Here is a 27,086-nt window from a genome sequence, read left to right as displayed (position 1 = left end):
AATATATTAAAAAAAAAAAAAAAAGTAAGGAGCAGACGTCACTACATTCACTCCTAAACCCTTCAGTGTGCATAACATTAACTGGTGTTCAATATTTGTTTAAGATTCTCCTTTTATTTTTTTGGGAAAATTTACACACAGTGATAGGCACACATCTCACAAGTGTCATGTGATAGTTCTGACAAATGCCTTCACCAGTGTGCACTAGCTCTCCTGTCAATATTAAGACTATTACTTTTACTCCAGAAAATTCCCTCATATACAGTGCATTTAAGTACAAGGAACAGAACTCTGGGCTCAAGAATCAAGGGGTCTAGGTTCAAATCTCATCTATATGACTCATTAGTAAAACACACACATACACAATACACACGAACATGCAGGCAACCTCAGTTTTCTCAACCATCAAGAAAGAGATATTGCCCATCTCACACGGGCTTTGTAAAGGTTAAATCAAAAATATCTGGAATACAGTACATGTTCAGTAGATGTAACCAAAGGGTACTTTTTCTCTACTCCCCTCCCCAGCTTCCCCCAAACTGAGGATGCTGCCTTCAAAAAGAAAATGGTAAGAACAACAACAGCACGTTAAATGAGAGATGAGGGGGAAAAGGTGTCTTTCTGCATAGGCAGTCCTCTCCCAATTTATCCACTCTGACTTCAGCTAATTAAACATCTGTCTCAACGGTCTTCTCAGCAAATTAGTCATCCCCACTTTGTGACACTGATTATTGGTTGCAGCCTTTTCTCCACTTGCTCTGATTCCCAGAAACTTCTAGGAGTTTACTCACCAGGCACATGGCAAGGAATGATGCAGGGTCCCCATTAGCCCCCTACAGCTGCCCTTGGTGCCAGTGCTGTTCATAATGCTGCCAGACGTGTCCTTAGATGTGCCTCCCCAAATAAACCTGTTAAGAGGTAACAACTTTTTTGTCTACACTTCTGATTTCCAGATTGTGATGCATTTTCTAAATGTACCAGATTAAAATAAACTACTTAACAGGAAATCTATTTTTTAAACTAAAGTTTTGATGACAAAGCAAGCAGGTAAAAACATAAGGTCTCAAATGAGCTGAACTGGAGTCTAGTGAATTACCAGCTGGCTCTCTTTAAACATAAAGCTTTGCTGGTGAACCAAGGGCAGCAGGCAAACAAGTGAAATGCTGGCCTTTCTGTACATACTGAAGCGTGTGTGCATGCGTGTGTGTGTGTTTGTGTGTACACACACCTGTTTAAGCAGGAAAGGGGGAGGTGAGCTGCGGGGAATTGTGTTCTAAACTACATGGTACTTCTTAAAAATCATTTTATGAAATGAGACTTCTCTCAATCCCTCTTTCCACTAAAACAACAGATTGACTTAAGAACCGCCTTTTAGAAAGATAAATGGCTAATAAAAACGTTTACCAATGCTTAACTACACTAAAAACCCAGAAATGCAAATTAAAACTAGGTATTAACCACTAACCATCAGTTTGAGAAAAATTAAAGATTGATAAGTTCCTGGGTTGGGAAGGGGGTGAGGAAAGAGGTGCTCTCATATAATCTCTGAATGTCAAAGAATGGGTATAAACTTTCTGAAGGGCAATTTATTTTTCTCAACATTTTAAATAAGCAAACCTCTGATAAGCAATCTCATAGTAAAATAAATTTAACCAGAATGATAAAAATGCAGTGGTCACTCTAATAGAGAATGCTTATGACATATTGAGTAAAAGAATGCAAAATCACATACCTTGCATGGAATCATTAATAAAAACATTTATGCAGATACATTTTCATGGGTTCATTTACCATTTATTGACTGTCCTCTATTTGACAGGCACTCTGCTAGATGCTGGTATAGAGTGATTTTGAGAAATAAGAAAACAGGATTCTACACCGCCCCCCCCCCACCCCCAATGTACTGCTTGTATGTACATCTGCATGGGAATACCAAAAACCCAAAAGATTTACAAGAGGAAACCACTTCACACACCTCCAAAATGTTATATTTTCCCCAAACAAGTATTTAAATTTATTTTAAAAATCTTTAAGAACCTTTTACCTCTATCTTGTTTTAATATTAACACCAGGAGAACTGGCGGCAACTCCAAGCTGCTTCGATTCCCCCAACTGTGCTGTAGCTCTAATAAAACAAGCCACTTCCATGTGTCCATCCCTCTGCCGAGCACCACCCACTCTCCACACCCCAGTCCAGCGCGCAGCGTACTTGGAGAGAGTCCTCAGGAGCTCCGCACCATGTCCCTGCCTCCTGATTTATGCCCTCTGATCCATCTTTAACACCGATGGTGTTTTCTTAGAAATTACGACTATGTCACTCTCCTTTCAATGGTTCTCCCTCTGCCATCAGAATAAAGTTCAAATTCAACACAGTTTACAAACACAATCTGGTCCCAAATGACCACTTCAGCCTCATCATTCCCCACCCTCCCAACTCCCACTCCACTGCGTTATTATACTGGGCTACGTGCAGTGTCCAGAGGCATCAGGCTCTCCCACTGTGCCCCTTCAGCCTGGATGCCTTTCCCGTCCCTTGGCACCTGGACTACTTCTCTTCGGGGGCCAGCCAGGGAATTTGCTCAGGAGAGTCCTCCCTGGCTCCCTAAGAACAGACTACGGCTCCCCTCCCACAATGTGCACCCAGATCCCTATACTCACTTCCACTCATCACGTGCATGGCTTTGTAAGTGCCTATTGGTTTGTCTTCCCAACAAAACCGTACGTGTCTTGAGGGTAAGGACCACTTCTTGGCCTCTACAAAACGTCTAGTCCCCACACAGTGCTTCCTGAATGATAAGCCCCAGCAAATGGATGCACCTCTTCTGTTTTTTGTGTTTTTTTAAATTGATTTCACAGAGAGAGGGAGGAGGAAAGAGAAAGAGAGAAAGAGAGAGAGAGAGAGAGAGAGAGAGAGAGAGAGAGAGAGAGAGAGAGAGAACGTGCCCCGACTGGGAACTGAACCTACAACAAGGGTATGTGCCCTGACCGGGAACCGAACCCACCACCCCTTGATGTATGGTGGGACAACACAATACTCCAACCGACTGATCCACACGGGCCAGGGCCTCTTCTGTTTCTGAGTGCACTATCAGGCCTGGCCTGATCAGATCTGGCCCCTGCTTAGCTTCTGCAGCTTATCCTCCGCCCTCTTCCTGCTCTAGGAATTTGAAATGTCTATGTTTTATGACTACATCTCAAAACATCTGTCTAGAATGTTCTTCTCACTCGCCCATCTGCCAAAGTTCTAATTAATCTTCCAAAACCTGCCAGAGAAATCACTTATTCCAGAGCATCTTTTCTCAGTTCCCACCACACCCAGTGGTTTTAAGCATTCCCTCTCTGTGCTGCTTTAGCAGCTTGTATATTTCCACTTGTGGACTTACCAGATTTCCTGCCTCCTCTTCTGAACCCGTTTTCTAGTACAGTGGCTGGCACAGAGCAGGCAGCACTGGACGGTGACTGCTGACCTCAGAGCCGCACACGTGGCCCTTTGCTACCTCAACCTCTCCCTTGTTGCAGCTTAGAAAAGGAAGGCTCAGATAGTTTCTTATTCTAGGATACTTACTTCCCCATTTTCTAACGTTTCTAAAATCAGGATTCAGCTTGTAATCAATATGTACATGTAATGTAGTAGTGTTTCTTTCTTTTTTTATCTGGAAAAGTTGTTATTAAATTAGTGGTGCTCTGGGACTGTCCCTAGTGGACCCAGGGAAAAGTCCTCTGACTCCAGAAGATGCCTGCCTCCTAGGCCATTACATAGCCTCTCACGGGAATATGGCTTTTCTCTTCCTTTCATTCTGCTTTTTCTTAACCTAATCTATCCCGGTGACCGCCCCGGATGGAGTGAATGCATAGATTTTGTGATGAAAAGGAACTTCGGAAAGATTAGTGACTAGCAGGAAGAGTAAATGCTGGTCAAGGTAGTTTTGGTGAATGATATATTTCAAGTTTTTCTGATGTGGCGCTTGCAAGAGCTCATAACACCCTTCTAAAATAATTGGGTCTCTAAAGTGGTTCCAAAAGATTTTTGCTTGACATAAATTCTCTAAATTTCCAGGTTTTCTGGGTAAAACAGTTGGCTGCGATGCCATCTTTAACGTGCTCTACTCTATACTCAAGAAGATCCATTGGGGGCCTCAGAGCTCTCCAGACAGGGGAAGCACAGGTGGGATGAACTGAGAGAGAGGAGGCAGGGAGGAATATTTAACTCGCAGCGTCTTGCCTGGGGCACTCCGCGTTATGCATTTAAACCCCTTAGCCGTCCTAATTTACTGTACACTTTCCCACGGGGTCACTGGGCACCAAGTAGCAGGTTTTTATGACTTAACCAGCCCCAAGCATGAGTGGCATCAGCATGGCTATTTGTTCTTTCATGAGGAGGAGCAGTTTTCTGCAGAAATTCCTGCCTTTTTTTTTTTTTTTTTTAACAGAGAACATTTAAACAGTCCTATGTACCTTTTCTTCATCTTTCTTCTTTTTTTAAAGGATTACTGGCTACAGCATAAGAAAACCACACGTCCTGGTTCACAACTACTTTCATGGAAGAAATATTACTGAATTTTCTGTCTTTACAATTACACATGAAGTAGGACTCTTTTCAACACTACAGATGGCAGATTCTTTACCTTACTGTAGCCTTTGGAGAGCATTTCAGGTTAGAAGAGTATTAAAAATCCTACTCCATTTAAAACATATGGGCTTCTCTTTCCATAGGGCAGCTCAGGACAGGTGTATGTTGCTTTAAGAAAGCTAGACATACAACATTAAAACTGACACCAATACAGACAAACTGTGCAATTACAAAAGAATTCCTGGCTTTATATCCAGATTCACCACAGGGTTCCTTTAAATGCTGCACTTCCCTGGTGCATTTAGATCTTAGAATCAATGAACATTTCTGTTTACAGAATGTTAAATTTGTTCTCCCATTAGGGTTCTAATAAGCAACATGGTACAATAAAAAGAGTATGGGCTTTGAGGTCAAAAAAGCCTGGGCTCCCATTTAGAATCTGCCATTTACTTACTGTGGAAACTTGGTAACTTTAATTTCTCTTACAGCTAAAGAAAGGGCGGCTCAGAGAGCTAAGTACTGTACATGACTACACATATAGTTATCATAGTTCCTTAATTCTAAGATGCACATTGTTTTCCCACTTTTTAATATTTCTAAAGTCTCATCTGTAAAAGAAGCATAATAAAATCTACCTTCTAGGGGTGTTGTGAAAATTAAATGAGGTAATATCTTTAAGTTTACAAAGGCACTCAATAATCTGCTTTTACCCCATTGGAAGAGACCTTGAGGAAGACACACAAATCCCCTTTAAACCTTCTTGATAAATAACAAATTGATTTGTATACAACTTTCTAGGTCTCTCTGGTATGAAGTAAGGCCTCCTGTGTGAGGTGTTGCAGGGAGCGAGTCAGAGACTGACCCTGTTGCTGCCAGTCTACGGGACAGGGCCCTGATGCCGGCTCTAATGGGGTACAGGCTCCGAATCCCCACCTGGCTGCCTGGTTCTCAGCTGGCCTATATTCCTCTGTCATACTGTCTTTGGGCCGCAGTGTATTTCAGTGGTCACAGTTTGGATTTTATTCTAAATGCAACTGGAAATCACTGAAGGGTTTGGAGCAGATATGATCTGATTTATAATTTAACCAATCTCTCTGGCTGCTGTGTAGACAGGAGCTGGAGGGGGCCAAGAGCAGGGGCAGGAACCAGCTGGGTGCTATTTCAACAGTCCGGGTGAAGTCACGTGGATCTGAATTCATCCGATGGAGATGGAAAAGACTGATGGATTCAGGATATATTCAGGAGGTAAAACTGGTAGGATTTGCTAATAGATAATGTGGGGAGTTAGCACAGGGAAGAATTCTAGTGTCAATTTTACTACCTTTTTTTTTTTTTAAGTTGGGGGAAAGAGAGTTAAGTAAATCGACTGCAAAGCAATGTTCTTTTTATATTAAAATATAGTGAGCTTTAACAGTCATTGCCCCTCCCCAGCTCTTCCTGGCTTAAATGTGAAGGTCACAGTGTAAATGTCAATTTCTCAGGGAGCAGTTCCCTGAGCATCCTATACTAGACCATAAGCTCCCACATCTTATTATTCTCTCTCAGCCCCTTACAATGACTCTCCTTCTAGACCAGTGATGGCGAACCTTTTGAGCTCAGCGTGTCAGCATTTTGAAAAACCCTAACTTAACTCTGGTGCCGTGTCACATATAGAAATTTTTTGATATTTGCAACCATAGTAAAACAAAGATTTATATTTTTGATATTTATTTTATATATTTAAATGCCATTTACCAAAGAAAAATCAACCAAAAAAATGAGTTCGCGTGTCACCTCTGACACGCGTGTCATAGGTTCGCCATCACTGGCCTAGACTGTAAGGTCCTCCTCAGCCAGGGCCTGTAGATCTGCCTCACCACTGTCTCCCTGCACCCGGCACAGGTCGGCACATGGGAGCACACAATGTGTGAATGCACAACACAGCTACAAATACATTATGGATAAATACACACATTTTACATGAATTTTGAAGATAAACTGAGAATGCGATGATGTCATCATTAGCTGTCTGTCCCTCAGACACGAACCCTGCACCGATGGTAGATGTTCACAACCCCTCTCTGCTCCTAGCAGTGCTTTAGGGAATGTCTGAGAAGTCCTAGACCAGACTATGTCTTTGGTGACAGCCTAGGGGTCTTGTGAAAACACAGTAAATTAGCAAGCAATAAGGTGGTCTATGACTCTAAACAGAGATGTTAAGAGGGACTCCACTTGACAAAATTAACATTTATGTTTCAAATCCTAGGTGAAATTTTGTAAGGGGAAGTAGGAATAAATATCCTAAGTTTTATTAACAACACTGTAAGAACTTTACAAGAGGAAAAGTTTTGCCTTTCATATTAAAAGGAGAGAATGGACAAAAAAAAGTAAAGATGTTTCTCGTTCAACTTTGCAGCAGATGATAAACACCCCCACTTCATAATGACAACAAATACTGAAATAGAGCGGGCAGAAAACAATTCTGCTCGGAATATCTGACTTTGAAGCCTTCTCTCTTTTGTAGATCAAGAGACACCTATGTAGTATTTTCTGCATCAATGTGGGAACTGAAATTGGATCTGCTTCAGTTTCTCAAGTGTCTGTCATATCCAGCCTCATGCTTCAGCAGCCTGGTCAGGGTTGCTGGAAAACAGCATTTTTAAACAACAAAATACTAAGAAGCTCAGAAGGTCACTGATTGTGAGGATGAACTCGACAAAGGGAAAACTTGATGAACTCAGGCCTTTACCCACTAAATAAAAGGTCAGTGTATTTTACCAGCTAGAGCAGGGGACTTGACAGGCTACTTTTCATCATGTCAAAAACACACCCACCCAACTGTTAAAATTAGTAAAGAGGTTTCAGCTAATTCTTCTAAAATTGGATTCTCCATTTACATTTTTCTTAAACTGTGGAGACTTTCTGCCAGTACAGGTAGATTCCAAATGTCAAGTAGGTCAGTAATAAAATGCAAAGCTGGAGAGAAACTTTAAAAGAGACATTTAAAAAATGGGCCTTAGCAGAGAACTGACTGGAACACACTGTGAAAAGCTTACTTCAGTTCAGTACATGAATATTAATAGAAAAACCCTGCAGTGTTCATAAATAGTGTGATTTGATGAAATAATTACAAATGCAACTTTAAATTTGAGAACAACTACAAGTGTCTATAATGATATTCTCCCCCCCCCAAAAGCAAAAATATTTTAAAACCCTGCGGGTTTCCATTGACAAAGCTATTTACCTGAACAAAGAAGAATTCTTTGCTCAAATATCTATCACCTTCTGATTTTTTTACAAATGAAAACTGGGGAGAGAGTGCCAGAGGGAAGGGCAGCAGAGTATTTAACCATTAGGACAGCCATGAGGCCTACATCTTGGTTTAATAATGAAATAGTTTTCAATTTATCATTATTATTAAAAGGAGAGTCGTCAGTCTGGAAAAAAGATGAAGTTAAAGGTTTGTGGGTAAACAACAGAAGTTCACTGTCAGCCTGTCAAAGGCCACTAACCCCAATGAACAAACGGAGCGAGAACTGGCACCTCCACATGGCACACGTGTAATCTCAAGTGGTATGTCTCCCCTCTCACTGAAGTCAGGAAAGAGTAGCAGAGACCAGTGCGTTTCTGAGCTCAAACAGGTGAAAGCTGTCTGAAGAGAGGGCTGAGCTCTCTCATGCAGGGGTGCCAGGCACTCTCTTACAAAGACTGAGAAGGTCATTGTGCTAGAGGCTTAGGAAGTTCCGATGAGCGTTGCTAGCCTGACATCTGCCACTAAGTTCATGTGTCATAATGGGTAAGTAATAAGTATTTCACAGCCAACTGTGAGCATTAACATAATTTTTTTCTTTTTTAAGTAAACGTATTTGTGTTTGCCTCTGACAAGAGGATTTTTGTCTTTTCATTAATCACCCTCCAAAACAAGTCCACTCCACAATACAAAGTTCAACAATACAAAATACACCCTGCCTTTCCCAAATTGATGTTAACTAAACTTCTTTGCCAAACTGCAGATCCTTCTATTTCATGAGGCCAGACTTAATAAAGGAATAGCAAGGGCTTCTTATTTTAAAAAGCTTTTTGGATGAAGAAAATGGACAGTAATTTATGTAAATACACCAATCTCAATCAACTTCCCTAGTATGAAAGGAATAAATAATGCAGGTCACCGTTTTTCGGATAACGAGTCCTAACTCTTGGCCAAGGATATGGCATAGACTCTGATGGAAATATCAGGACATGCATATGGAGGTGAACGTAAATAAATGTGTGTATGATAAACATGGCTGCTGGGGATAACATAGAAAACAGGTATCCAATTGGGTGGAGATGGCTGGGACAGAGGGATGGCGGTATCTCAGGAAGTTTCATGGTCTATCTGTGACAGCACAGTTTCTATTAAGAAGGTTTAAAAAGTTAGTTCTACCTCCTCTTGGATAATTCAGAATAATGCTATCTTAGACTATAAGAGATCTGTCACAAAATACACTGTTATGTAAAAAAATTCAGGAACAAAACATGAGAAAAAATAAGGACCCTAAAGGCAGATGAATGCTTAATAAATATCTTTAAATATCTGGAGCTGTTTAAATGCTATTCGATTGGCACCTAGAACTCCAAAGTAGCTACTTTCCCCTGGGAAGGGGAGGGTATGCCTCTTCAATCATCCCTAAATGCAAAGAGGTTTGACCCCCATGCAATGGATAAAAGTCACCCAAAAAATGAACAAAAGAGGTGTTTGGAAAAACCAGAACACCATTCATCCCAGCTAACGACTTGTTCATTATGAGTGATGATGGATAAAGACTTCTCATGCTGAGATGAAATCAAGATTTATATGCATTGTTTCCTCTCCCAACTTGTGGGAAGATCATCATCATTTAATTCTATCTCTGCGGCCAGTGATGGGCATCCAGAGAGCTGGTTATCAAACGGCGCAGTCAGCTGGCAAAAGCCGAAACGTGCAGTTGGCACATCTGGACGGAGCCGCCACAGCCGAGGGTGAACAATGACTCCTGGCAAGCATCCAAATTGCTTGCAGACGCTAGCAGGTCTCATCTACAACCGCCCCTACCAGCATCTCTCTCTCTCTCTCTTTTATGAGAATCAGATTTTCATTGCTCCATTCAATTGCTCTCCTCTGCCATTTTTTACAGCTCTTATCGTTCCCCTGGAATATGGCCTTGAGACAGCTCATCCGTGTCCTTCACTGTGTTATCTCTTCTAACTTTTATTAAAACTTCAGCTTTCATCTAAAGATAGCTAATTAAATCTGGAACAGATTATATGCCTCCCCTTAAAAAGAACACAAACCTATTTTCTTCAACCTGAACAATGTTTTTCCTTTCCAAAAGATGAAACCAAAGGTGTTTAAGAAGTTTCATTTACTTACAAAGCTAAGATACCTGACATGTCATATGTAGGTTGATTTATATTAAAGATGTCTGTGGTCTGACAAACCTTTTAGCTATTTTTCAAAATAATTCTTTCTCTATATTGGTAATATTTTTTTTCCATATCCTTTAAATATCATAGCTAATGCCAGAAGCTTAATTTCTGTATAAAGTTGGGTAATGAGAAATTAGAGATTAACAGACATTTCTGTGAATCAATTGATTTATCTTTAAAAAAAATTTTTTTTACAGTTGTCCTCATTTGGTAAAAATGCATTTTTCCCTTTTATTTCATACTGCAAGCACTACAAATTAAAAGTTTCCTCCACTGAAAATTATGTGAAAACATGAAATTAGAAGAATTACTGCAAATTTAGGACTGATTTGGTTTTCAAGACAGTTTTACACCAACTAATAGTAAGCTCAAGTAGCTTTTTCTTAATCTATCACAAATTATTAATGACAAAGCTTCATCACCAATATGAACACATTCTTCTCACATATACCACTGACCCAGTACCTTCTTTAGGCTTAGGGGCAACTTAAAAATCACTTCGTTGCCCTAGCCCAAGCATGCGAGTTTGACATGCTTGTGCCAGTTTGGCTCAGTGGATAGAGCGTTGACCTTGCGGACTGAAGCGTCCCTGGTTTATTCTGGTCAAGGGCATGTACCTTGGTTGCAGGTTCAATCCCCTGCCCTGGTCAGGGTGCATGTGAGAGGCAACCAATCGATGTATGTCTCTGTCTCTCCCCCTCCTTTGCACTCTCTCTAAAAAATCAATGGAAAAATATCCTTCGGTGAGGATTAAGCAAAAAAGATAAAAATAAATCACTTTGTTTACTGTAGACCTGCTAAACAAACTTTCTAGCAGCAATATCTGGAACATCTAGAAGCCAGCCATCACACAAACATGCACATATGCACATGCAAGCACACGCATGCACACACCAAGCACTTTTAACCAAGGTTTTAGCTTATATTGCCAGGGTATAATTTAACTATGCTACCTGAAATTTTCTGAGATCCTTTTCTTCTCTTCACTGCCTTTAGCAAGATTTCTTTCATGGTGACCTTTGTGTTGTCCACCTGAATAAGGGAGAATCCATGAGCAGCATTTCTGTAGGAAAAGACAAATATTAAATCATCACCAACATTCAACCAGAGGGATGGCATATTGCAGTCTTCACTGTGTTTAAGAAAGTTTTAGTAAGTGTACATCGAAGTGCCAATTATTTTAGAAGAGGTTGAAAAAAGCTACTTCTAATAAGAGAGAGATGGAGACAGAGGCAGAAAAGCATTCTAGTATGAACAGTCCCAAGTGAAAGAGAGGTCAGAGTTATGGAAGGTTTTTCTAATTTATCTCAAATTGAATCTAATTGGTCTGTGTGGGTCACTCATACCGGCTCCCAAGCCAAATCCTGCAGCAAGGATTGACAAACGATAAACTTGGCTTGTGTCAGTAGATGTCACTGCAGGCAGACACTGCCATCATATTAAAGCTCATGGAGCCTGGGAGGAAAAATGTCATGTATGTGTTTGTGTGTATGGGGGCGGAGGCATCTGACAGCCCAAAGCAATTTAGAATAAGGAAAAGAAAATGCTCTTCTTAACTAGCCAGTAAAAGAAACACCCTATATTTATATATTTTAAAAATACATATACTCTAGGTACACTTCAGTAGGAATGTTTTAATCTACCTAGTCCTAAAAGGTCAAACAAAATATTAGCTGAAGCATAAATAATTACAAGGCAAAATACGAACATATCACTACTTGTAAGCCTGTGGCCAATGGAACCTAAGTGGGGGTGGGGTTCACATCTAGATGGGAAGAAACTGGTAAGGAACAAGTACCGTAAAAACAGAGGCCCACCTTTGTTGAGACACAACTTCGCTAAGACTGGTAATTGCAGTAACAAGCATCACAAGTACTCCTCACTATGTGTGGGCACTGGGACAAAACGGGCCAATTCCAAGAAGCTCGTGTAACAAATGGGACCCGAGTTTCCAACTATGGAACATGGGAATTGCCACAAGGAGTTTGGTTGCATTCCCATTCCCCATAAGAATCTCAAAGGGGCACGTGGCCAAAAAACATGGCAGAACTTCAGATTGACAAGGAATCTGAAACAAAAGCCAAGCCCCAAGCTAAGCCAGGGGAGAGCTCCCTGGTGGTAGGAGAGGCTGAAGGGGCCTTAGCCCTAGCTTGGACCCAACCAGGTGGCTGGCTTGCCACAGGGGCTAGGGGCTGATCTCCAAACCAAGGACCCAATTTGCTTCCCTAATACAAAGACATCTCCACACCCCTCCTCTCCACACGGCTTGCTGTTTAATCCTTGACATTCCATTTGTTAAAAAGCAAAAGCCGACGCTGGTCTAGCCAGCACGATCATCCATTTTAACTTGGTCAAGTTCTTGCTATCGAACAGCAGGCCTGAGAACTGTCAAGCTAATTTTCCTGAACACTCTGTTACTGAATCAGCCTGAGCCGCGGCCATTCTTTACCTCAGAAGCTGGACCCCATCCCAGAACAATCTTTAAAAGTTTATTTTACTGATCAAAGCAAAATAAGAAATAGCTCTTTTTTTAAAAACTATATTTAGGGAGTGATGCAGTAAGTGATACTTTGGCAAGAGTACTGAAATGTAAAGTGCCTTGTGCATTTATAAACTTGGGGGTATTTGCTCTGGCGCTAGGCCAGTGTGTGTTTGGAACGAATGCCAATCATCCGCGTTCAGACTTGCTTCCCCTGCTCTCCCCTCAGAAGCCAGGGTGCGCTCCATCTGTGACAATATGTTGGGCGATGGATGAGTAGGGCCTCAAAGGGAACACAAGTTCTCGGGTACTCACACACTGCACTGGGCTGGGTCTCACGAACTTCCATCCACCTGGGTTCCACCTGAACTATTTTAGATGTGTCTGCTTATAAATTGCTTACATTCTCTCCTAATCTGCCGCTGGCTGATAGCATTATTTCAAACCAATATGTTTATCTTTTTCAGCACAGGCAGACTAAAAGCTCAAAAGGAAGCCTTGTGTTTGGACTAACTTCCATAAATTAAAAGTGTCCTTTTAAAAGATTGTTGAGCGGGGGAAAATCCCTGGTCTGTATTTTCCTGCCATTTTACCAAAACGTACCTGGGTGACAAGGTTAGAGCGAGCCGAGGAAATCCCTGGCACTTCTCATCCACAGGCATTACTGATAAATTGTGTGGTGGAGGAATAAAGGATTACCTTCTGTATTTTTTCATTACACTTTTCTTTTGTTACAGAATACATAAATCCATTGTGGCACAATGTAATATGTATCACCATGCTACACCTGCGGACGCTTCCGAGCGGCTGCCATGTCTGTGCAGTCAGGAATGATAAGTGAACCACCCGTGAATGTTAACGATAGTGATCATTCTGAGGTAACTCGGCTCTCCATCTTCCTTTACAGCCTCCGTGCTGAAGCCAGGGTAGCAAGGTTCACGAGAGGAAAATGAAAACAACAGTGAAGGGAAGGGGCACGCACGGCTCGGAATGTGCCTTCTCGGGTGCGCGCTATCTTCCTCTGGGGCTCCATTGCGGTAAACACGTGCACATTAAAAGGAGAGCGGGGTTGCGACCCACACACTGCACACTCGGGCAGACCTAATGAAAGTCTCCCCGGGTCAGTCTCGCACCCCACACTTCTCTCCCTTCAGATGGGTGCCAACTTTGGGCCCTGTTCCAAGTCTACAGCACTTACGGGGTAAAATGTCTCTAAAACACAAGAGTACAGAATGGAAGTGCTTCTCAGAACCCATCGAGGTGCAACTGTTAAGTTCCGCTCTCATTTAATAAATGGATAGGGAGACTTGCTACCACAATTTTCAGCTTGACTTCCAAACATTCTGAGTTTTATGCCTCATTTCTTCATATCCAGGATTTTTTATGGGCTTTCTAAAAAGTCTATTGAAATACATCTTTTAAGGCTGCTTTTACTCAGTGCTGAGCATTGGGCCTGAGATTGAGAAGACCAGGATCTTAGGGGAAATGCTAGTGGCAGGTGGGAAGGGCGCTCATCCTGCCTCCCTTTCTCGTGGCGCTGCATTCCAGTCTTGGAGTTGTGACCTGGGATGGTGGAGACTAGCCCGCAGATGGACAGGTGGATGGTGGACAGGCACATGGGCCGCAAACCCAGAGTCTTGACTCAGAAACTGCTCCTCCTCCTGCTCCTCTTGTGGGTAGACGGCCTGTTTTCTGCCAGCGCAGGGCACCCTAGGGCACTGCCACTGAGAAGCAGCTGCCCTGCCGCAGCTCCCTGGGCTGCCTGCGCTGGGTGTAGACTGAAGTGCCACTTCAGGGAGCTGACTAAACGGCCAGGAGTGCTTCAGTCAATTCAAAGTTAGGTCCTGTCAAGTCTCGTAACCACTGAGAAACGTATGGGCGTTTTAAAAAGAGATTTCTCACTTGAGGAATTCAGCGCTGTCCCAGTGCAAAGCCAGTTACCAGCAGGAAGTGTTTATACCAGCATTAACCTAACACAACAAGCATTTCTCTACTAAGCACTAAACTAGAAGTGATGGGGCACAGAGGGGAAGCAGGGGCACAGGTCTTTATCTAAAAAGCTTATTTATAGGGAGCGAGCTAGAACCAGAACCCAAGTTGGAAGGCAACATTTTAGAGAGGAGACGCATGGGCTGGGAGTTAATCCCTTTGGTTCCAATCCTGGTCCCATGGCTAACCGAATATTGCCTCAACATGTGGAACCTCAGCTGCACCCGTGAAATGAGGAGGGCACTTCCCAACACAACTGTCAGGAGGATAAAATGGTCAGTGAATGCCAAGCACCTGGCACCAAGGCTGGCAAACAGTACAGGAGTTTATAAATGTTCGTTTTCTTATGTTCCCCTTGTCCCAAGTCACCACTCCAAGAGAAGAGGCCCACTTGTTCCCTATTCCCTAGCCCCTCAGTAGAGATTGCTCATTTGGGAGGATGGATCTGAACCCTCACAGTTTTGTGTTGTTGTTTTCTTGTCTATTTATTTTTTAGTTGATTTTAGGGAGTGGGAGAGAGAAACATAGATCATTTGCCTCCTGCATGCCTCAACCTGGGTATGTGCCCTGACTGGAGATCGAACCCGTGACCTTTCAGTGTATGGACGACACTTCAACCAACTGAGCCACACAAGCCAGGGAAACCCTCACAGCTTTTTAATCGGCAACACAGGGCCATTACAATGTGCAGTCTGCTGGGCATGGTGGCAGTATGCCCGGCACTATCAGCAAGCAGCCTCTCTCTGGCCCAGGCATCAAACCCCCTTGAAGCTCACAGGAGAGCACTCTAGGCTCCATTGTCAAGGTTTTCCTTTTTGAGAGAGGAAACGAGAAGCAGGCGTGTTCCACCTCAGCTTAACTCATTGGCTTTGGATGGGGATGATGGAAGTAAAAATCATGGTGGTACTGCAGAGATTCAATGGGACTAAGAGCCTTTTGATCTGAAAAGCACAAGATATTATTCAACAGTTATAACAATAATAGCAGCAGCTACTATCTGTTGAACAATTACTATGTGCCAGATGCTGATTAAGCTTTAAAAATCTACATTAACTAATGCAGATTTTACTATTATTACATCCATTTTATAAAAACTAAGTCTGGAGGCATTAGGAAATTTACCTGTGGTCACTCATCTATTAAAGACCCTAATTTGGATTCAGAAATCAACAATATGATTCCCAACCCAACTAGCACAGTCCAGTGGGAGAGAAAAAGAAGCAAACCAAGAATTATAGTTCTGTGTGATGAGCGCAAAGATGGAAGCCAGCTCAGAGAAGTGGAAAAGCACAGGGGCACTTAACCCAGCGGGTAGAGGTGAGGGGGTCAGAAAAGCTTCTTAGTGGAGAGGTCTCAAATCACAGTCATCATTTAGCTCTACGCCATGCTCAGAAAGATGGTTTACCAGGAGGCAGTGAAGTAAGCTCTACAACGGAGCCCGCTATGGAGTCCTAGCTCTGCCTTCCTTGGGTAAATGATACAATCTCCCTAACTTTCAGTCTCCTCATCTACAAAATATATTAATTTTAGACTGTAAGACTAGTGTGAGAGCTAAATACTTCTAAAGTAGCTAACACGATACCTGTATATAAAAAATGCTTACTAAGCATGTTAATATAATAACTACGGGCTCTTCTTTATATGTACAAAGAAGTGATATATAATGATGAGACAATGACAGTAGTCAACATTTACTGAGGACGCGCTTTGTTCGTTTAATCTTCCCAGAAAAAGCAGGTGCTGTTATCAGTCCTATTTTATTATAAAGGAGGAATTAAGGTTTGGTAAGGTTAGGACCCTTGCCTGGAGTTACACAGCTAATCAGTGGAGGAGTCAGGACTTGGACCCAGGTCAGCCAGACTCCAAAGCTTTGGTTTTAAACCTCTCTGCAGCACAGAAGGCAGTCTAGGGGCTTGGGAAGAAGAGACTTCCAGGGAGCATATCCTCCAGATCAGAACCACTGAGCAATCTATGGAAAAGTTCAACTTCCCTGTAACAAGTTCAATTTGATTATAAATGTCCCAACTCTGGACTAACCCTATGACTTATAAGGTCCCTACTGAAAAGCCCTTGGAGAATGCCACGGTTTTACGAGCCAGTGTCAGTTTGTGGGAGTGGGAAAAGGTTGCCAAGAGTAGCATTCGATTCTCCAGTCCTGACCAGTTCATAACAGAGATGAAGACACACCCCTCTAGTTCCCAGCCTGCTCTGGTCCCAATTCCATGCATGTTCATTCTCTAGCACTTCAAGGCAGAAAATGAAAATATATGAGCAAGAGAAAGCTTTGCAATAACTGTAGCATGCCTGCTTTAAAGCAAGCCCGTTGGGTATTACTTTATCCATAAAGAGAGTTTACACTAGTGCGAATGCCACATTTTGTTTCCCCTCGCAATGACAAATTTTTTTTAAAGATCAAAGCGTATTGTATGAGTATGCGATGTTTGACATTGGATAAAGTACTCTTTTTCAAAACAGACATTTTCCAAAAACATAACTCGCTAGACTAATGGGCAGTGAGAAGCCAAAATGACTGCCCTCCGCCTTCTCCTTGTGTATCTTTGCCAGAGTCCTTGGGACTTGCCAAATCCGGTCATGCCTGCTTAGCTTGCTCGACTGATTGTGCCAGAAAAGAAAATAAGACACAGATGTATTTGAGCTCTTTGAGATGCCAGTAAGAGAGACAGCTAATGGCTTCATTTCGACCCTCCCCTTCCAGCTGGGCACAGGTGGGGGATAATGAGGTCCCTCTCCCTAATCAAACTCAATTATTTACTACTCTATATAACCGCAAAGACATTCACATTCAGTTCAGAATATAAAACACACCGTGGGCTACTTCCAACCACTGCCACTGGGTATTTATAACAAACTCAAGTGGCTAACAGTTTGCCTTGGCAGGAGTTTAAGTGTATAAAGTTTTGCAAACTGTTTCTGTTCAAATATGTCCTGCTGAAATGGGGTCCCAGGCGGGGTTCCATAACTGTCAGGTCAGTGAACTGCATAACATCTGAGAATGTATTCACCATGCAGTGCAGACAGGTTCTGGAAATCAAACGCTTCGTTCTATCGCAACCTTCTGAGAAGCATCACAGTTTTTTCAACAGCAAGACTGACATTGTATTAATAAACATTACAAGTCACTAGCCTGACATGTACATAGCAGCAGCTGACAGACTCCAACATAAGCTGAGGGGAGAACAGAGGAAATCAAAATGAGACATAGTAACCAAACATGGCCAAAGGGGCTGGATCATAAAACAAATCACATTAATGTCAGAAATGTGAGCCCTAAACTTTTAAGATATATAGCAACTAAAGCAACAATCTGGTATAATTTTTGGAAACCAAAGTAAGTTGATGGCTATCTGAAATGTGTGCTTTTATTGGAGGAACAAAGTGAATCCTGGCACACTATCAGCAGACAGACATTCCAGTGCGTAAAACATACACATTTAGCTTGTCTGACCTTTAAATTCTTAGAAGTATGTAATTAATGCTTTCCATCTTTATTACTTGCTCCAATATTTCTGCCACTTTAAAGAGACAAAGAAAAATCTTTTCTTTTCTCTAGACAGTAGCTGTTGCCAAAAAGAGAATCAAGTCAGATTTACAAATACAAAATTAAACAGGCTGCATATGCTCATTTCCATACACGAGGACAATCTGGACAATGAAAATGTTTGCTAATACAACAGAATGAAAAGAAACAATACACAGTTGGTCCTCTATGACGTGAGCAAATAATAAATAACTAGGAAAATTTATACCCATGCTGTCAGGCCTGGTTACAAAGAATACAGGCATCTCTCTCTTTTAAATTCTTCATGCTGTTTTAGCTCTGACCCTGACTGAACTGGATGACCTTGCGTACCTGTCTGTGATCTGCAGCTTATACAGATGCTCCTTGACTTATGATGGCGTTACATCCCTATAAACCTCTCGTAAGTTGCAAATATCATAAGTTGAAATGCATTTAAATTTTTTTTGTATTTATTTATTGATGTTAGAGAGAGAGGAAGAGAGAGAAACATCGATTTTCTGTTCCACTTATTTATGCATTCACTGACTGTATTCTGTATGTGCCCTGGCAGGAGATCAAACGCACTATCTTGGTATCAGGGGGACATCTAACCAACTGAACTACCCAGCCAGGGCTGAAAATGCACTTAATGCACCTAACCTACCGAACCTCTGAGCTTAGCTTAGGCTAACTCAGAACAGAACATGTAAAAAACCCAGGTAACACAGTACATTACAGAGTACTGGTTGTTTACTCTTGTGATCCCGTGCGCAAGTGGGAGCTCCAGTTCACTGTTGCTGCCCAATATCATGAGAGGCTATCGTACTGTACACCAGTAGCCTGGGAAAAGATCCAAATTCAAAATTTGAAGTATGGTTTCTACTGGATATGTGCTGAATGGATGTTGCTTTCACACCATCATAAAGTCAAAAAAATCTTTTTAAAAAATGTTTTTATTGGTTTCAGAGAGAGGAAGGGAGAAGGAGAGAGAGACAGAAACAACGATAGGAGAGAATCACCTTCTGCATGCCTCCTACTGGGGTTCAGCCTGCAACCTGGGCATGTGCCCTGACTGGGAATTGAACTACGACCTCCTGGTTCATAGGTTGATCTCAACCACTAAGCCACACCAGCCAGGTAGTCAAAAAATCTTAAGTGGAATCATCATAAACCAGGGACCCTCTGTCTATATGTTAAAAAAAAAAAAAAGAGGTGCTTATAAGCAATAAATCAGATAATGGCTACTGGGGTTACAGAATCGTGTGTGTGCAAAAATACTAATTTTCTTCTTTTGGTTTTCTTTTATTTTGTTCTCTCCAGACCACAAAGCAAATCACATAAAAGTAGAGAGGCTTCAAGCTAATGATACCCTTTTATAGCGGTCTGGTCATTTGGGTTGTACTGGAGATCAAGTCAAGAAGTTATAGTAAAACCACCCACCCTTTTGAAAACCCCTCATACAGGAAAGAGCAAGGAACCTAGGACTCGCCTCTTTAAAAGGCATCTGAGCTTCCCCTTTATGCAGAGTCAGAGATGCCAAGGCAGCCTCTGGGAGCCCTCTGGGCCACACTGCCCGAGGCAGCCCGGTTCTTGTGCTACCACCGTCTGCCCACTCTGTGGTCCCTTTCCGAAAGAGCAAAATCCGGATTGGATTCTATTTGCTCTGCAGTCTTAGTTAGAACAGTTCCTTTCCCATGTCCATCTGATATAATAAACGTTTTAAGTAAAACGTGTACATATGAGGGCTGTTTAATTGCTCTTACTGACTTCTGATCTAGGAGGATTCTGTCCATTTTATTGGTTTTGACTTTTCTTCCCTTAAAGCTTAGAGTAGCTGGCAGTCAGCAATCGAGGGACTCCTGTTTATGTACTTTCTGCCCCTTTTCCACTGGGAGAAAGACGCAAGGAGGAAGGGGGGAAATGAAGAGAAGGAGCAATGGCTTCACTTATTTTGCTGGGACTTCACTCTCTGAAAGGTTGGACACATCCTTGGAGACTCCTGAAGGTCTGCTCTGTCCTGCATTTGCAGGAGAAAAATTTCTAACTTAGACTATAGGCCAGAAAGGTGAATGGGAGGTTGCTGAATCAATAAAATATACACAGGGCAAATGGTCAGTAATCTGCACTATTTCCTCAGACAACTGAGAAAAAGAAACAAAATTCAATGACACTTTTGTTCTAAATGCTCACATATAAAGATTCTGCTTTACCTCGTGTTTTCAGAAACACTCCAGACATGTGGAATAAACTCTCCCGAACTTTAAAAATAGAAAAAGGATTGATTCGGTCTGAATGTTTGGGAGTGAAAGTACAGAATGGAAGTAATTGGGGGCGGGGGGGAGAGTATTAAGTTTAAAGCTGTTATTGTTATTCTCTGCCTTTTCCCCACTCCCTCCATTCCCGGGAAGGTGGGTTCATAGTAAAACACTTCTATCCATTCCACTCCCAACCCTACTCTACTAAAAATCATTGATTTGAAAGCTATTGTTTTAAAAAGGACTTTCAGTTTAAAACACTACTATGATCATATGTTAACATCTATGTGTAAAAATTATGTGTTAATGAGAACAATTCTTTTATGTAATCAATAGGTAATATCAATGCAAGGGGAAAACTACTGAAATGCCACTGTATACATCTTTTAAAGTAAAAAGAAAAATCTTCTAATGAAATCTTGTGATGTAAGGCTCACATTGCACTGTAAATTGACACAAAGGGAGAGTCTAGAGATGTTTCTACTCTGACCAATAATCCTACTAACAAAAAAATTATCCTAAGGAAGTTATTCAACAGAAAGAAAATAGATATAAACAAGGACTATCATAGAATCACTTAAAAGCAAAACAAGAAAACAATCTAAACATCCTATGACAGGCATCCACTGCATCCATTTCTGTTGTCATGCTCATCACATACTAATGATTTGACAACTATCTTCCCAATAGAGCATAAGCTCCATGAGCACAGGGGTTGTCTATGTCTAGATCCTTGATACATAATAAATGTAGGATGCAGGAATTAAGAACAGATATTGAAAAATTTGTAATATAATGTGAAGTAAAAATAGCTATATCTATATCTATCTATCTATCTATCTATCTATCATCTATCTATCTGCTAGAACTGAAACTGTATGTATATACACATGAAAATGACTGTACAAAAATGAAAGTAGTTATATTAGGATGAGGAATCATTAGATAGCTTTTAAATTACTTTAAATATTCTTTAAGGTTGTTGTTTTAGTGCCTCTGAAAAGTAAAAAGAAGGAACATATTTGCTGTTATATACACTCAACATGACTTCATCGTAGAAATGAAATGGCAATTATAAAAGCTTGAAGCGTCACCCCAGCTCACCCACAGGAACCCAGGTATCCATTTTTTGCTCAAGGATAGAAAGACACAAAATACTCATATATCATAGCTAGCATAACCCTATTTTTAGTAAAATCCTGAAACAAAGGCAATATGTTTTAAAGAGACAGGTAGAAAAGTCCTCTAAAGCACTCTTTTGAAGAGTGAATTTGCTGGTTATTAACAGCAGGGGGTGCCAAAGGGATCGCTATTGTTCCCAGGAGATGGCTAGGAGAAGGACTGTCGCCACCTTGGCTAAAAAGCTTAAGCTGCGCTGAGAAAATACTGCTGGTTTTCCCCTAACAATGGGGACCTATGGGTAAAACTCAGGTGCTCTGTAGACTTGAATGAATAAAAATTACATTCTTATTTTCACTAGCTATTTAGCATTTTCTTGAATTATAGTCAACAAATCACAATGTTTTTAGCAGTGCTGGTGAGTTGTCATGAACAGAAATCATAGATATAATGATAGCACATTCCAGTTGGTGCAGACGTCTCCAATATCACAATCACTCCCTTTGAAACCAAATTTCAGGAGTTACCAGATCTTGTTACTCAATGTATCACCAACAGCATACATATTATTATTCTATCACAAATTTAACAGTTTGATAACTTTAAATACAAGAAATCCTTGTGTAGTCATGTGAATGTTATTTTCTGCATTTACAAACACTTTTCTGAGAAGGGCTTTTCTAGGCTTTACCAGACTACCAAAGGCACAGGCAGGCAGGGTAAGAACCTCTGCTCAGCCTAAAGGAAGGCAACCAAGAGGATACATCAAAATGGATCTGAACAAAGTTGGCAAGAAAAGGGAATATGTTAAGTCACAAGAGAGAAGTGGCTGTGATGCACATTTTCATTCAATTTGAAGAGAATTTTTGCCTCACAGGCTCCAAAGTGCCCCAATCTGTCCGGAGGCCTAGTTCATGGGTGGGACATTCAGAGATCGACTTAATACAATTTGCTACTACAAAGCAGTCTGTATTTAATGTAGGTGCAGAGGCAGGAAATACAATGTGAATGTTGTCCCCAGCAGCTCGCTGGAAGTAATAATTACCTGTGGCCTCTCCAGATACCAAATATTCATTTAATGAACAAAATCAAATCCAGAATTACACCAAAGGCAGAGAGGAGATACTGAGATAAGCAAACAGAGTCAATACTCACATTCGAACAAAGAGTGACTCTTTGGATGTCAGACCAGGAGATGAATACTTTTCAACCAGGGCCAACGTACTGAAGCCAAACTTATGAATGGGCTCATTGGAATCCAGTGGGGGGAAATCTGTGTCAACCTCCCCATCATCCTCAGCAATGTGCAGGCAGTAGGCACTGACATTCTCACTAAAAGGAAAACCGAAAAGGTGAGTGAAAACCAAGCTGAAAAAGGGACTCGGCGACCAGAGGCCCTGATGTACAGCAAGCAAACGGGAAACTGCTGTCCTTTACCCCGAAGCCTGCAGTTACATTCAGATCCCCCAAACCCCACCTCATTTGATAAGGAGAAAATACATGGCAGTGCAAAGGGGGGAAACCAGTGTGAAACAAGAGCCTTTACACTCTCTGCTCTTCCAACAAATACTTACTGAGCACTTGTTGTAAATAAGACACAGAACCCCTTAGATCAAAGATGAGAGTTAGCGACAGTCCTCAAGGAAGCTTACAATATAGCGGAGGGGGGGTGGGGGGTGGGGAGTAATCACTATATTAGCTATAATACAATTGTAGATAAAATAAGTCTCATAAAAGAGATACACAAAACTATAAAAGAAAGAAAATGATTTGGGGGAAATCGGTGGACTTTGATTTATGGTCAGGATTAAGAAAATATCTGCTCTAGCTCAAGAAGTAACAAAGACAATCAATACAGTTCTCCCTTCTCTGAAGAAAATCAGCCTCACTTGGCAGGACCTGATTCCAAACACCAAGGATACTTAACAGAGTAAAGCAAATGACCTGATTTATCCTGACCAACTGCTTATGGACTTTGCTCACTTCCCTAGAATGTCCCGTCAGTAATCCCAGTTTCTAGCCTCTCCCAGTTTGTAATCAACACGCATCTCTTTCTCCTTCTTTGGGGAATTAAAAAGTCAATTTGCTGAAAAAGGGTGGGAAACTCTATCAACATAAAGACAATTTAAAACTAAGATCAACTTGCCGAGACCGGTTTGGCTCAGTGGATAGAGCGTCAGCCTGCGGACTGAGAGGTCCCGGGTTCGGTTTCGGTCAAGGGCATGTGCCTGGGTTGCGGGCACATCCCCGGTGGGGGATGTGCGGGAGGCAGCTGATCGATGTTTCTCTCTCATCGATGTTTCTAGCTCTCTATCTCTCTCCTTTCCTCTCTGTAAAAAATCAATAAAATATATATTTAAAAAAAAACAAAAAAAAAAACAACTAAGATCAACTTAAAACACTTTAGATACCCTGCTCCAAAGTTGAATTGTGAAACTGCAAATCTGCTAGTATTCAGAAGTATGAACCTAATAGTTCGAAAGGCAGTGGGTTTCTAAATTCTGCAGCTTAAATTTGGAGTTTTAATTATATGATTGATGCTTAAATTAATTAATTGCAAAGTGTATGCTAATTGTTTAATTGGTTGCTTGATCTATATAGATCATTTTTTGAATTAAATGAGTTGATTTACAAAGTTTATTGATTGGATGTGACAATGAATTATTTCACTGACTACCTGATTTGCAATTTTCCCAATTAATTCACAAATCTTTTGCCGCAATTCTGCTTACTGAGAGAGAGCCTACTTCAGGTGATCTATACTCAGTCTGTCAGGATTAAGAGATATTTGTTATATAAAACAGGTAATAAGGACAGATTAAAATGAATGGGAACTGTAAATCTGCTAAATGGATGGATAACAAGAAAGTAATCTGGCTATGTTTGTCACTATAAATTTCCTGTATTTGCAATGCTCTTAATTTAAAATTCATCTCTGAATGGTATGGGAAACTTACAGATCTTCGCAAGAGGCTAACAAACACAAAACACGTGCAGAAGCAGCAGAAAGCCGTTCAGATGAGGAAAATGTCCTGGTGGAGGACCTATGAGCTGTGTGCCCAGGAAGACTTGAGTTCAACCCTAGCTCCATCACTCATGGGCTCTGTGGTTTCAGAGAATAAGCTTCACCTCCTTGAGTTTCAGTGTCGACTTCTATAAAAAGGGTATAATCGCCTGACTCAGGGGGGGTTGTGAGGATGAGATGAGATAACATATAGCGCTGAGCATAGAACAGAGGTAAAAAAAAAAAAAAAAAAGGTATGATAACTATAAAAAGTCAGATGGAAAATAACTTTGACAGTAATGTCAATCCTTAAAGATAAACTGTGTGGATGGATATTAGCCAGAAAACAACAATGAAACTGAGTCCCATGTGCACACATCTGTAGCTGGAGTTAACATGTCCACTGTGCTCCAGCCTTGGGGCCACTGAGCCTCCGGGATTTTATGACCAGGGCAGACACTGATGAAGCAAGCAATGGACAGCACAGATTATTTATTGCCGTGTAAATTATCCTGAGGAATGCCTGTGATTCCCCAGCATCACAGAGGTTTCAAGGGCAAATAATAAGCCTATTGATCAAAGCAGAAAGCCAAGCATTGGTATCAGAAGAATTCTGCTTTGATTGTCATGGGAGGCCCACAAATCCCCTCAAAACAAACTCAACAAATGTCACAGGCTTAGATCTGAGAGCCAAAAGACTCACTGCCAAGTGCTGTTATTCTTCCCAGTTCTAAATACAAGGTGTGAAATCACTTATTGTTTCAAAAAAACATTTGCCTAGTGCCTGCCCAGTGCTGCTGCATGACCTGACACTGGGAACCCAGCAAGGAGAATGACTGGCTCACTGTGCATGACACAAAACTACAGGAAGTCTTTTCTTGTTTATCAGTAAAGTTTAGCAGCAAACAGTGCTCCAAACCCTAAAACCTCTTAATTGAATGCCTAAGGAAAAAAAAAGACTGAAATTCCATATTCTGTGTATGGTCATAGTGGTTCTTTTGTGCCTTTATACAAGAATGATGAATGAAAAAGCTACTGTGGTATTTTGACTTCTAAAACTGCTTCAAGGCTCCAAATTAGTACTAGTACAATAACCATTAATATCATTAGCTACATTTATTGTGTGCTCAGTGCCAGGAATAGTGCACAGTGGTTTAGACACATAAGCTCACTGAATCTTCATAGCAGCTACGTCGTCACATGGTTATGTGTGTGTTTTTACAAAGGAGAAAACTGAGGCTCAGCGAGGTAAGCGGTTTGCTCGAGATGAAACAGCACATAAGGGACAGAGCTGAGACTCACACCCAAGTAGTCAAGAACCCTCACTCCTGACCCCCACCTCTCTCTCTGCCAAAGCCATGGTGTGTTGCTATGGAAATGTGACGTACTTTGAAAAGGAGGAGGAAACCACGTGCATTATAAAAAATTAGAAGCTTAGAGATATTTATTTCAACCTCCTTGCTGTTACAGCTGGGAAATAGATGCCTAGAAAAGAGGAATAACATGGTTGTGATCACCCAATTAAATAGGGCCAAAGCCAGGTCTAGAGAACTCCGGTCTCCTTGCTTCCGTTCCATTACTCTTTGATCAAATCAGAAATTGGTGGCATTGTGAAGTGGGGAGGGGAACAAAGAGGGACAGCTGTGGTCTCTGACTCAGGAATTCCCCAAATATAGAATCTGGGACTTATAAAACAGTGAAAACAGGGGCGCCTCCTTATGACATAGTTCAGTGGAATGAAGAGAGGTTTTGCAGTCAGATCTGGTTTCAATGCTAACTCAACCATTAACCAGCTGTGTGACCAAATCTCTCTGAGTTCCATTTTCTCATCTATAAAAAGCTTTCATTGATTTCTCTAGGAGAATCATTTGGAAAAGTGACTCTCCTCTGTGGTCTTCCAGAACTTGGTTGATATTTCTGCGTATAATATTGCTCCTTTTATTATTTATGCATCTATGTTCTCCTAAAGAGCAGGATCCTATTGTCTCTGCATCCTCACTGAAGAGTAAGCGGCCGGCATTTAGAAAGTACTTAACAAATATTTGTTGAATGAATGTATATATGAATGTGTAGCCTGAATCACACTGTACCCATAAAAAAACCCATAATGGGTATTGTTATTATTTTTTCATTCTCACCCAAGGATATGTTTTTTTTAATTGATTTTAGAGAGAAAGGGAGAGAAACATCAATGTGTGAGAGAAACATTGATCAAATTAATAGGCAGAAGACCAAACTCAGGCTGCCCCTCCTCCTCCTCCTCACACACCAAAAAAACAACAAACAAAACCCACTCTTCCAATGCTCCCTATATCAGTGAAGGGCACAACATACAAAGTTGTGCAAATCAGAAATCTTTGATACCTCTCCTTTCCCACACTTCCCGTATCTAACTCATTCCTAAGTCATGTGAATGTTTCTCTCTTAAATTTCCAGAATCTGTCCCTTTCTCTCAATCTCCACTGTGGCCCCTGCGTACTTCTCAGTCTCTCTCCACTCCACTTTCTCTTCCCTTCTTTGTGCTCTGGCCGCACTGGCCTTCTTTAGTTCCCTGACCACAACCTGCTTCCTCCGGCCACAGATCCCTGCCATGTGGTTCCATCTGCCAGGACCTTCCCCTCCAAATGCCTCTGGTATCACCTTCTTGGGGAATTTCTCCCTAACGCAACTCCCAGGCTGGACTCTCATAAACAGCATTCCTTTCCTTTAGAGCACTTAGCTCA

At 41.4% G+C, this 27,086-nt stretch overlaps 1 protein-coding gene across 5 annotated transcripts in view; it reads right to left on the bottom strand.

Moving 5' to 3' along the window:
• Nucleotides 1–27,086, bottom strand: part of MAPKAP1 (MAPK associated protein 1) — a 188,584-nt gene that overhangs the window by 83,182 nt on the left and 78,316 nt on the right. For all 5 annotated transcript variants that reach the window (XM_036329644.1, XM_036329646.1, XM_036329645.1 and 2 more), the window contains exons 7-8: nucleotides 22,515–22,691; nucleotides 10,951–11,060 (exon numbers count right to left, since the gene is read on the bottom strand). In XM_036329644.1, coding sequence (XP_036185537.1) covers nucleotides 10,951–11,060; nucleotides 22,515–22,691 — 287 coding nt within the window. The remainder of the gene's footprint in view (nucleotides 1–10,950; nucleotides 11,061–22,514; nucleotides 22,692–27,086) is intronic.

Source organism: Myotis myotis, unplaced genomic scaffold (assembly GCF_014108235.1).
Source record: "Myotis myotis isolate mMyoMyo1 unplaced genomic scaffold, mMyoMyo1.p scaffold_m19_p_12, whole genome shotgun sequence".
In the NCBI taxonomy this organism is placed as follows: Eukaryota; Metazoa; Chordata; class Mammalia; order Chiroptera; family Vespertilionidae; genus Myotis; species Myotis myotis.
Note: the sequence above shows the minus strand (reverse complement) of the source record. Positions and strands in the feature narration are given on the sequence as shown.